Below are 11,750 nucleotides of genomic sequence, written 5' to 3'. Positions count from 1 at the left end.
CTGAACGTTAAAAACACCACATACGCAATGACGACCAACACCACGTTCAAGGGATTGCCCGTCATCCCTGACGAACCCCTCACTACGACTGCCCCGCGCAAAATCCAAAAGTCCTTCCTCGCGATCGAACAATCCGAAGGCGCCGGTGCGCGAGTGCGAAGGTCTATCGGAACTCCCCAGCTCCGCAACTTCTCGCCATTCCTTATGCTGGACCACTTCTCGGTTCCGCCGGGTGCTGGTTTCCCTGACCACCCTCATCGTGGCCAGGAGACCATCACGTACCTGCTGTCTGGCGCCCTCGACCACGAAGACTTCGCAGGGCACGCAGGCTCCATCGAAGCAGGCGATCTGCAATTCATGACCGCCGGACGGGGCATTGTACATGCCGAGATGCCTCGGCAGAACGAAGACGGCTCGCCCAACGTTGGTATGCAACTCTGGGTTGACCTCCCGAAGGAATTGAAGTCCTGCGAGCCGCGATACCGAGACCTGCGCGCAAAGGAAATACCCGAGGCGACCGGCGACAACGGCAAAGTGAAGGTCAAGGTTATCAGCGGGCGCGCGTACGATACCGATTCGCTTAAAGAGCTGGCATATACCCCGGTGTGGCTGCTTGACTTCACTGTCCAGCCTGGCGGCCACGTCAAGCAGGCGCTTCCCAAGGGCTGGAACGCATTCGCATATCTGCTCAACGGCACCACTATTTTCTCGTCCGAGGGTGTGTCGCGGCCTGTCCCTCAGTACCACAACGTGGTCTTCGGGACCGCTGGCGACAGCATCGAAGCCACCGTCGAGGAAGGCGCAGAGACGGCGTCGCGCTTCATCCTTGTCGCGGGAATGCCGCTCGACCAGCCCATCGTCCAGTACGGACCTTTCGTCGTTACTAGCCGCGATGAGGTCGTCCAGGCCATGACCGATTACCAGACGCACTCAAACGGGTTTGAGCGCGCGTACAACTGGGAGTCCGAGATTGGAAAGAACATGGTTCATTGATCGCGTTTGTTAATGTAAAATTGCTTTCTGTACATAAGTTTAGATACCTTGGCTGCTCTCGCTCAGCCTCTTCCTATGACATGAATTTCTTTATCAATGGTTTCTTGCATTCCCTGCGCGACTGTTTCCTGATAGCATAGCAATGCGGAGTACATCGTCGCGGCTACCACCCTACCAGCGCAACAGAGCATCTTTATATCTATCTACCGTGCTATCTTCATTCTACGAAGCAAGGTCCTCTCTGCATGCCGCCCATCCCCTGGCTCACTCTACACCTCACATCTCCCCGACACGCCCGTCTCTCCCATCTCCTCTTCACCTCCCCTCACGGCCGCCCATCCGCACGCTTCCTCTCCTCGAGTCCGGCACCTACAAACTGCACATCCCATGCCTGCTGCTCTATGACCGCGCGTGCGAGCCCTCGCTAACAGCTACGTCGATGACACGCGCAGATTGGGAAACGCCGTGAAGGATAACAGTGTAGGGAATATATGCAAACTCGGCTGTCCGGGTGTTGAGGTCGGATCCGCGCGGCCAGCCTGGTAGTTTGGCATGTCCGGCTCGAGGCAGCTGGATGACTCCACACAATCCTATGGCTTGACGTTTCGTTAGTCTGCTTATTGACGTATGTGTATCGACTTATCAATCAAGGTTGTGAGATGATGGTGAGGTGGAGAAGGAAGAAGGTCGTGGACCTACGCACCTTATCGCGTTCCCTTGCTACGCTTACGCGACCATCAGAACGAGCTATACTCTCAAAGCAACAAGGGTGTACACAGCTCGACGACAAAAGAAACTCTAGTTACTATTTGAGTCCTTGAACGGCAACATGTCACCACCTACGCTTTCTCATATCTCATTTCCCGAATCCAGCTCTTTCAAACTTCCCAAGCTCGAGAAGAATGAATGGCAACGCCTTGCCCGGACAGACATGACTCTTATTATACCTTGGCATCATAAGGGTATTAGGCTAGGTACAGGCCACCACTCCGTCCTGCAGCTTACGGAGACGCCTTGGGCTACCGAGACACCTTTCGATCTCCGAGATCTTCTTTTGCAAGCGAAGATATTCCGGCCGAGCAGGGAACTCCATCGTCGTTTGTTTCAAGGGAGACCAGCAGGAAAGAATAGTCGGATGACCATACTGAGTTAGGGTTTGGGGTGGGCATCCAGCCAGCGATTCCAGTGATCGAGGTGAGCGTAACGGGGTCGTACGACAAGCCCCTTCACGTAGCAAGATATGACGAGAACTGCAATAACAAGCCCCTCAGTCATGGTACCCTGTGCGTGTAGACCTCTCACAAGTCTCAACGAGGCGTATTAATACTAAGACCATGGCAGCCTACATACGCTCTGGTAAAAATCTGAAGTCGATGTACGTCTCGTTAGCCTTGGTTCGGACGCCTATGGGAAGACCCTGGATGAGCTGCAGAAGGCTGCTGAGGAGATATTTGCGAACTCTGACAATCTCATGGAACGAGTCGCAGATGTGCTGAGGCAGCACGGACTGATCATTGGCAGTTTTGTGACATTCGAGAAATGCGAAAAGTCGTGAGACAGGAGTGGTGGTGAAATTGCTCGATACCATTGGCGCGTTTGAGGGATGTGACCCAGTGGCATTACTACGATAACATATAGGAAGAGCTATCGAATTTAGATTTCGTGAACCAAGATCTATCATAGCTTGTAGAACCCTGTGCCTCTTCTCCCCTGTGGTGCTACTCCCAAGGTCTGGTCTGGGTTTCGCTTACTTCGCAACCATCTGCGGAAGGGCACATCCCATTGGGCTTCATCGTCAAGAGCTGAGTCCAATATCCAGGTGATGATGATTGTCAGTCCGACCACACTAAGCGCCGAGACCCAGTAAACCCAGAACTGACCCTTGTTCGGAGCGTAATTGTCCTGCATGCTGAAAAGACTTGATGTGTATGCTAGCGGCACGAACAACAATGCCAGCAGATTCAAACGCTTCACTCGCTTCGCTTCTTCAAGGTTCTGCCGATTTCCGGCGATGCTCGCTAAACCCGTCATGGACTGCATCAGAGTGTCCGCCCGCTCTTTGAGAATCTTGAGACGGAAGTAAATGTACTGGAAATCCTTTTGGCAATCCGTCCAGTCTACGCGTCGTCCGCTATCTAGCACATCAACAGGGTACCCCAGACTGAGCAGTGTATCTTCTATGTCGTCTCGATAGTTGCCGCAGCGGCGAGAGATCGTTTGAAGCGACTTCCATTGTTCCTGCTCCTCCACCCAAGCAGTAGTCAGGCGAAGCTCAAGGGACGGCAGCATTGCTTTGATATAGTCGACGAGTTGCAAGTAATGCGCAGCTACAATCTTCTTGACAAAAAGGGAGGATCTGCTTGAATTGACCCAGTCATCTGAGAACAGGTCGCTGTGATTCTTGTAATAATGGACCAGATCGCGCAACATAGAGCTGTGTGGATGTTTTAGCTTATTAGCAGCAACCATTCCAGAGACAGTTGGAATGAAGTCGAGGTATCCATCCTGGAAAGGGAAGTTTTTCAACTTCTCCGATGACCTCAGGTCGCTGTATATGCCATTGCGGTATTCTCTGGGTTGCGCATCCAATTCGTCGAGCTGAGGATCGCAGAGAATAACCACTACAGCTCTCAATTAGTCTAAATATCTGCTGGATGTTATTGGACTTACCATCCCAGCCGCCTCCCGATGTTTTTCTGGACCACCAAGACACTTTCCTTCTGAGAATGCCAGTCGTAGAATCCTCTTTGTGCCGCGGCGGCGTCATGCCTACATGTCGCCTAGTCCGTTTACAAAAATAAGGCTTATTCTCAATCGCCTTGTTAAACTGTCTCAATTCACAGTATTGGAGATGAAAGCTGCTTTCAGAGTCGAGGAGAGATGGATGTGGCAACGCGTCGGAGACTGGGGTAAAGTCGTTGCTCCAGACACAAGTCCGTTCCTGCCTCTGGAAAAAGGATGGATTCATCATGAAATGACCACCCAAAATGGAAATGTACTTCTTTGCTAGACCCTCCATGATGTATATCCGTCTTCGATCATGGTTTTCCTTGGATGATGAAACAGCTTCGAAGTGTCTGGCGAGCTGTCCAGGACTCTGAAACTCTGTTATCGCGAAATCGACTTTTTGATTTGGGGGGGCTTCAAGTAGGACTACGAGAGCGTTGTTGTCCGTCAAGGGGTACTTTTCGTTGTTTGGATCTGGTTTCTTGAGACCAGGGTTTGACCCGCTGAGTGCAGCGATGTATTTCTGGTAGGTAGATCCTGGAATGTTAAGCGAAAGCTTCGAACCCATAAGTCGATGCAACAGACCTTCCTCACACAACCAACTGCCAATCGATTCCTCGCTGGGGCGTGTCAAATCAGGGCTGGGAGCGACAACTCTATTGTTCGCCCTCACACCATTTTTCGACTTTTCTGCGAACGGAATCGGTAAATTCCGCATGGATATGTTCGCTACCATGCCGAACAAAGTGAGACAGGAAATCTATCAGTGACAGCTAAAGGCCCATAGAATTGAATTTCTCGCATGAATATCAGCAGCCCTCGCGATAAGCCACAAATTCAGGTAGACAGAGCTGGAGGCTGCCGAATGGGACTAAATCCGGGGTAGCATGAGTGGGCAGAGGGTCGGAGGGATCGAGTCGAGTCTTTAATTTCCAAGCCCATGCGGCTCTATGAGGCGTAGTCTGGGGGCTGGTTTCGTATTGCAGCTCACAGCGCCACGTCATCCGTGCACCGTTCTCGCTTCGAAAATGCCTCAGATGGTGCTGGTGAATCCGTTGTTCATCAGACATTTTCGCAAGGTGTTAGGCAGCTGTGCAAAAGCTGTGAGGAATTGGTCCGGTCAACAATGGCGCACGGCAGAAGCAGCGCTGAGTGGTGCTATACAGATGAGGCATGCGCGTGCACCTTGACCGCAGAAGAGGCGAAGCGAGCTAATGTATGCACAACATCGCATTCGGGATGATGGACGGTCTCGCCTGCAGCCATCCGTGCGTAGCATGGCGATCGAAGCCGCCCGAATCAATAAACTCTTTTCTCAGCCCTCGGGGATCGAGTCTTCGAAGGGTGATTCTGGACGCAAGCGGAGAGAAGATGAGAGCACGATGGAGCTGAAGAAACTGAGTTTCACGATCTGAACGGCGTAATGGTGGCTCAGAAGCTTCGTTTCATCAAAACACATCAAGACTCGCTTATACCAGGCAAAGAAAGATGGTGATACGCGCGGTCGATTTGGAGCATCGAGATGCCTTTCTACAAAGCCCATGCCCTTACTGCGGGGAGAAGGGAGAGACGGGGCGTGGCTGTCGACTTTCGAAACAGAAGGCTGCGCTCAGAGGGATTCCGTGCGCCGGAAGTGGCGAGCAATATCTCTTTTGTTTGCTGGCACTGAGTGACGAAGAAGTATGTACTATTATGGTTGGCATGTCAGGATTCGCAACAAGGTGCGGCCCGCAATCGCTTACGCACCAAACCCAACTTCTGGCTCGCCTCTCCTCACGTGACCTCAGGCACGCTTGGGCTAGGACATGGTGTAGCTTAACGATGTAAATCTTGTTAAGGTGCTAGAGCTACAAGAGCAGTTTCATAACGCAGAGAGCTACGCACTCAAGCTCTGCATGCTGCATCCTTCTTCTTCATTCGCGTTGAAAGCGCTCCTTGACGCGCCCCTCTTAACCACCATGCCACCCTCAAGCCTTGAATTCCTCCCTCACTAACTCCGCGAGCAAACGTACGCTTATCTTGAGCTCCCTGTAGGTGGGAAGAGTATTCATAGTTGCGCCTTCCAAGCCTGCGGACTCTCCGTAGCCGATTCTGTAGCAAGCCACCCTCCCGCGACAAGACACTCTGTCGACATCTGGGACTAGCAATTGCGTCATTGAGGACTGGGACTGATGTTTCTGCAGGTGTAGAGCGTGGACACTGTGAGCGGTTGAGTCAAGGGCGTTGGTATACTTAAGAAAGCCGGCATGCGCTGCGCCATCTTCTTGGTATACAGTGGATGTTTACTACGTGGGCAGCTTGTTGGAAGGAAGGCTGATATTATCGCGACCTTCTAACCTGCCTACAACACACCATGCAACAAAGTATGTAGAGACCCTGTGAGGCAACTGCGAGGGATGCGGTCGTCAATTCTTAGTCAATCCTAGATTGGCAGCTGCCGCTTGCACTTTCGTCAAAACCAGATCCTCACTGATGTCTCCCACTATGGTCTTCGCAGCCGGAAGCAGAACAGACTCTTCGATCTCCGAAAACTTGCCTTGAACCGAGTAGATTAACTGCCCGTGCCTCATCTCATCGGCCATCAAGAGCGCAACTGACCTTGCAACAACAGCAGGCGTCTGCGTCGGAATCACCATCTCTATGAATTCTTTCGGTGCTAAACCAGTCGCCGTCCAGCTCGGGCTGATACCATTGATACGAATCGGCAGCTGCGGATGGAGCAGCGGCTGCAAGCCTCGAATCAGCCCCAAAACTCCGTGCTTAGCCATAGTATAGTCCACCAGACGGAAGCGCTGGAAGCTCGATGCAGAGGCTGTGACAACGATACTACCGCCTGTCTCTTGTCGCCGCATGTAATGGATAGCTAGCGCACATGTGTTTGCGCAGCCTTTCAGATTGATTTGATTGACGAGGTCATCGGGTTCCAGGAGTTCTCCATTGGCGTCAAAATTCTCCTCCAGGTACGTTGTCCTTCCTGAGATTCCGGCATTGGCAAATACGTGATCTACCCGACCGTAATTGCTCTTTGCGGACTTGAACAAGGCGCTTAGCTCGCCCCAGGACGCTATATTTGTCTTCTGGAAGATCAAATTCGGGTGCTGTAAAGGCGGTTCGTTGACATCTCCGACTGCAACAAGAGCGCCGTTATCGAGTAGAAGTTTTACCGTAGCTAGCCCGATACCAGAGGATCCGCCTGCACATGTTGGTCACGATACAATTTCGCATGCCTGATTGCTCTAAACACATACCAGTAATGACAACTGCTTGGTTCCTGAGGGAGGCGAAATCCTCATCTTCGATCTGAACCTCCGTCATAGTTTCGAATCTGTTGTTTTAACGAGACGTTTGTTGGTGCAACATAATGCGGGGACGACTTGGAGTAACTGACTCGAAACCCCACCTCCCACCTCCCATATGTTACATTAGTTGCACCGAGGCATATCCGCATGTATACATGAATGCCATCCATATATTCAACACAGGTCCAGATTTGGTGGAAAAATTCAAACAGAAGCCCATCTCTTCGATCAAATGACGTCTTTTCGGGGGTCGCAAGCAGACATATCAGACAGCACACAACCTTTTCGTCCGGCCATTTCCTTTGCCTCGCCGCTGATCAGCACTCTATGTCTTCTCTTTGAGATATAGAAGATGCAATGTGTGGTCCTGCATCTATATCTAAGGCGTCCTAGACAGGACAAAGAACGCACCATTCTGTCGGATACGCTGTCCCAGACCAGAGGCTTCTATGCCCGACAAAAGAAATCCAATGCACGAGATTGCGGGAGAAGAGACTTTGACTAGGAACAAATGATGTGTGTGCGCAAAGGTTTCTTTCCTCTTCTTTATATACACATAGGCGAACATGTACGAGCTCTCAAAAATGGTGGAGAAAGGATTGTTTCCAGGGGCCGTACCCCATAGGTGACTTGAAGTCTTTTTCTCAAATTAGGCTGGCCCGCAAACTTTGCACTCATGGACATTCTTTCGGACGATTTTCTTGCCAGCGATTAGAAGGATTATGTCTTTTAGATGGCTGGAATGATCCTCTGAAGATCGAAGCGAGCAACGACATATCCTCAAACCCATGAGTGTCCTGTAAAGTATCTTCGGAATCACTGGGCATACTAACGCCCACCTCGATGGCAGGATAAGCCCTTGAACGGAATTTTCATGAGGTTTTACTCACGACTCTTCTGCTAGATAGATAGTTTCAGGGTGGTTTTTGCGTCGCCCTCCCCTCCCCTCCCCTCCCCTGCCGTCTTTCACTTCAAATTGAGCCCACATCGTCTCTCTCGTACCATTTATTTCCATGACTGGGGGTTTTGGTGCACTTTGAGTGCGCCTCAGGCCCCTGAAAACCTGAGTACTACCTCCTCAGGCATTCATTCCACATGTGTTATATCTCTTATATCGTGTAACAAACCGAGCCACCCAGGCAAGACATTTTCACTCCTCGCAAAGCCTTTACAATCGAGAACTACTCCATCACATCGCCATTTCGATCATCGAATTCGGTCCGCCTCTCCTCCACACTATCTCGCAGAAGCAGCGCCTTGCAATGCCCCATGGCATCAGCACTTCCCAGTTTTTGTCTACCTCAAGAAGAGAAATTTGTGTGGAGAACGAAACAAGGGAGATCCGGGAGGCATTCATACGTATTCTGACGGATGTCGTGTGTAGATTATCCAGACTGCGAGGAACGCGCATCGAAGTCGTCGATCTCAGTTCGAGACCGCAGCATCTCTACATCATGGCCGGGGTGGGGGAAGGTGTTCTGTGACCACATCCCCTCCCACACATTCCAAGGGAATAGCACGCTTTTGGTCCTCTTGACGGCAGCCGACCTCGTCCGCGCTGCTCCTAACTGCAGCAAAACTGACAATACCAGCGAGGTTGATTAGGTCCACAACCTCATTGTCGACCACAGCTACCTGGCGGAGGAAGTCCATGGCTGTAGATCATGTTCCTTTCAAGCTAGGTGGTCCTCACGCCACCCTATACTTCTGACGATTGAGAGTCCTTGTTCCATTACTCCTCCCCGCGAATCCTCTCTCCCGTGCATTTTGGTCCCAAAATCCATCCTTTCCTCATGTTTGTCGGTCTTCTTCCTCACCGTATGCCAGCCGATCACAAGGATTGGTCGTCTACCAGTCTCCCTCGTTCCCCCGGATGCTCAAACCCTTAAGTGTTTTCTGGTCAATCGCTCTCCCAAACTACCACATATGATTTAGGACACAGTCTTTCTAGTCTACCAGTCCCCTTCTCCACCATTTGTCCAGGTCAATGGGAGTTGTAGTCCGCCGCGACTTCTCCACATGAATCCGCAATCTGGCCGATTTGAAACCTCCATAGACGAGCACTGGCGCACTTTTAAGTCGCCTTTGGGCAAAGCAGACATGTTGGCAAAGCAGACATGTTGTGTGAAGAATCAAAGTATGTAGATATCGGCCCGCATTTTATACCTCTGTCCCAGGTCGTGGCCATCAAGGTATCACGATCACCATCATCATGGTATATGTCTAGCCTAGTCATCACTGTCACAATCATCAACCCGCAGCAATGAACATTACGCTCTCCATTTTCTGTCTTCCCTACACAACCACACTTCCCTTCACTCCACCCCGACGGTCAACTCTCTCCCGTCCCACCGCTCGTCTCGCAGTGCACACATTAACAATGCAACCACGCCTCTTCCAAGCAAGAAAAACTGTGTCCGCCCGTCTATAGAAAAGGCCTTGAAGAAAAAGAAGAGGAAAAGGGAATACCAAGCATGCCGAACAAAGCACAAAACTCGTGATAGTGCCCAGACAAGGCGTGGAAACGGGAAGAAACCTGACCGTGCCTAAACACCTCCGAATGCAGATTTCATCGTTGTTGCGGAGCTCGAGACGCCGCTACCCTGCGAACCACGCATCCATGCTAATGCGACTACGCTTCGTATCCTCGTCCCGTACATGTCCGTCGTTATATGTCATCTCCGCACCTCGTTTGAGTCGTTTACTGCGACGCGCACTGTACGCGCTCAGCCCCCGGGTGCATCTCGTCATCATCGTCATCCATGCCGCCAGCCATGCCACGAGCGCGGCCGCCTTCCCGTGCAGCGTCGACGGTCTCCAGGGTGAAGTCCTCGACCATAGCGTCGGTGGGAGGTGCAGTAGCAGCTGCTGTGCGGGGTGGCAGTACCGACTCGAGAGCCTTGATTTGCTCTTCCGTCATTGGTGCGCCGTCCTCGCCGCCGAGGCGCTCGGGGAACTTGACATCGAACTGAATGTACAGATTTCCGTAATCGTGGTGACGGTATGAGGGCATACCTTGGCCGCGGATAACCTTGACCTCACCTAGTGAAGGTTAGTTGCTGCTTATGCAAAGTTTCTGAGCATGTGGATGATACGTACCAGGGGTGATGCACTCGCCGGGAATGATGTCGACCGTTAACCACCGCTCGTCGAGGTGCTCAATGTGGATCTTGCCACCCGCAAGGGCAGTAAGCAGGTCAACCTCGGCGTGGTAAAAGAGGTCGTCGTCTTTTCGCTGGAACCGTGGGTGCGGCTTCTGCTCAATCTCGAAAACGACATCTCCAGGCTCGACACCGGGCAGTTGGTCGCCCTCGCCACGGAACTCAATTCGATGTCCGGACTTGACACCGCGGTCGACGTGGACGTGGAGCACCTTGCGCTCGATGATGGTCTTCTTACCGTTGCACTGCTTGCATCGGTCGCGGTCGCGGATGATCTCTCCCTCACCCTGGCAGTCGGGGCAGACGGTCTGGAAGCGCTGGATCATCGGGCCCATCTGGCGCATCATGTGCTTCATTCCGCGGCCATCACAGCCGGCACACTTCTTGACTGCACCCTCCTTACCACCGCGGCCATCACACTTTGGGCAGATGACCGACTTCTGCAGAGCCAGCTTGGAAACCTTGCCGCGGTAGATGTCCTCGAGCGAAACCTTGTGGACGTGGGAGATTGTGCGCGCCTTCTTAGGGCCCTGCTCCCTCGCGCCACCGCCAAACATGCCGCCGAATGGGCCGCCGCCGCCGCCGAAGAACTGGGCGAAGAGGTCCTCAGCAGCCATGCCGCCGCCGCCACCGCCTTGCTCGAGACCCTCCTCACCATATTGGTCGTATATTTGTCGTTTTTCGGGGTCAGAGAGCACTTCGTAGGCATGTGAAAGATCTTTGAACTTTTCCGCAGCGTCGGGGTTGTGTGCGTTCTTGTCTGTGGCGCGTCAGCAAAACCGTAGTGGCCTAGCCTTGGGGAGTGAAAACGAACCTGGGTGGTGCTTCAGGGCGCCCTTCTTGTAGGCCGACTTCAGCTGGGCCTCGGTGGCATCTGGCGACACCCCGAGGATGTCGTAGAACTTCTGGTCTTTGACCATGGTCGCGACTGCAGGGGTCGAGTCGGATGCGTGGAGGGGCTAGTGGGGGTCGTCGAGGTTCGAGTTTTCGGGGGTCGGAAAGGCTGCACGCAAAATGTGCTGTATACTGCAGGAAAGCGCGTTAGCAGAATCCATGGCTCGGGCAGGTGCGACCCTTCTGTGCCTGCCGGGCGCGCGCTGTAGCAGCCGCGACGCTTTCAGGCCAGGCTGAGGCCGCAGGGACGGTACGTACGATTCGCGAACGGGTCTTCGCAGTCCGTGGTGTCTGCGAAGGGTAGGGTAAGGCGCTCGAAGAAGTCGAGGTACTTCACAGGTTCCCAAGGTGGAATAATTGTGTCGAGGGCGAAAGGCTTGGGATTTAAAAGTAGTCAACCGGGATCTTGCAAATGCACCGACTGCGCCGAGCGAGAGAAGATTCGGTGCGATTCCATGCCTTTCCACGGCTAGCCCTGCCGCCTGCACGCCTTTCACAGTGTCGCCAGGGCCTGCAAACCAAATCTACTGCCCTGACAAAGCCGCACAAGCAGCCCAAAATTCAAAATTGCGTCTGGGGCTCGAGCATGCGCGGCCAGAGCGGTTGTTCGCCCCCCCACGCTCCCCTAAAGGAACCGCGCTTCGAAGTTTTAGCGCCACCAGCCTCAACAGCCACA

The 11,750-nt window shown here is 52.8% G+C and overlaps 4 protein-coding genes across 4 annotated transcripts; 1 reads left to right on the top strand and 3 right to left on the bottom strand.

The window, feature by feature from the left end:
* Positions 1-27: 27 nt before the first annotated feature.
* Positions 28-993, top strand: CC84DRAFT_1085162 (uncharacterized protein; the record flags this gene model as incomplete). Its single annotated transcript, XM_018174088.1, has 1 exon — positions 28-993. The coding sequence occupies one exon, from the start codon at positions 28-30 to the stop codon at positions 991-993; it is 966 nt and encodes a 321-aa protein (XP_018039446.1).
* Positions 994-2,772: 1,779 nt separating this feature from the next.
* On the bottom strand, positions 2,773-4,357 carry CC84DRAFT_1070244 (uncharacterized protein; the record flags this gene model as incomplete). The annotated part of the gene is made up of 3 exons (XM_018173665.1): positions 2,773-3,614; positions 3,664-4,257; positions 4,306-4,357. Coding segments are annotated over 3 exons (1,488 nt in total), but the record flags the coding sequence as incomplete, so codon positions are not given.
* Positions 4,358-5,694: 1,337 nt separating this feature from the next.
* CC84DRAFT_603331 (putative oxidoreductase,short chain dehydrogenase) lies at positions 5,695-7,141 on the bottom strand. Its single transcript, XM_018186850.1, has 2 exons — positions 6,969-7,141; positions 5,695-6,913 (listed from the first exon to the last, which is right to left on the bottom strand). Exons 1-2 carry the CDS (start codon positions 7,033-7,035, stop codon positions 6,126-6,128), a joined length of 855 nt encoding a protein of 284 aa, XP_018039444.1. The 5' UTR covers positions 7,036-7,141; the 3' UTR covers positions 5,695-6,125.
* A 2,579-nt stretch (positions 7,142-9,720) lies between these two features.
* CC84DRAFT_1086132 (DnaJ-domain-containing protein) lies at positions 9,721-11,100 on the bottom strand (the record flags this gene model as incomplete). The annotated part of the gene is made up of 3 exons (XM_018174142.1): positions 9,721-10,061; positions 10,119-10,940; positions 10,995-11,100. The coding sequence occupies 3 exons, from the start codon at positions 11,098-11,100 to the stop codon at positions 9,721-9,723; spliced, it is 1,269 nt and encodes a 422-aa protein (XP_018039443.1).
* Between the last annotated feature and the right edge of the window lie 650 nt (positions 11,101-11,750).

This window comes from Paraphaeosphaeria sporulosa (genome assembly GCF_001642045.1).
Source record: "Paraphaeosphaeria sporulosa strain AP3s5-JAC2a unplaced genomic scaffold CC84scaffold_3, whole genome shotgun sequence".
Classification (NCBI taxonomy): Eukaryota; Fungi; Ascomycota; class Dothideomycetes; order Pleosporales; family Didymosphaeriaceae; genus Paraphaeosphaeria; species Paraphaeosphaeria sporulosa.
Note: the sequence above shows the minus strand (reverse complement) of the source record. Positions and strands in the feature narration are given on the sequence as shown.

What these genes read in the sequence shown, in the direction of transcription:
- CC84DRAFT_603331 (XM_018186850.1), bottom strand. Translation starts at nt 7,035, where the DNA reads ATGACGGAGGTTCAGATCGAAGATGAGGATTTCGCCTCCCTCAGGAAC. An exon ending in CCAAGCAGTTGTCATTACTG is followed by an intron (nt 6,914 to 6,968) that starts GTATGTGTTTAG and finishes CAACATGTGCAG; the next exon opens with GCGGATCCTCTGGTATCGGG.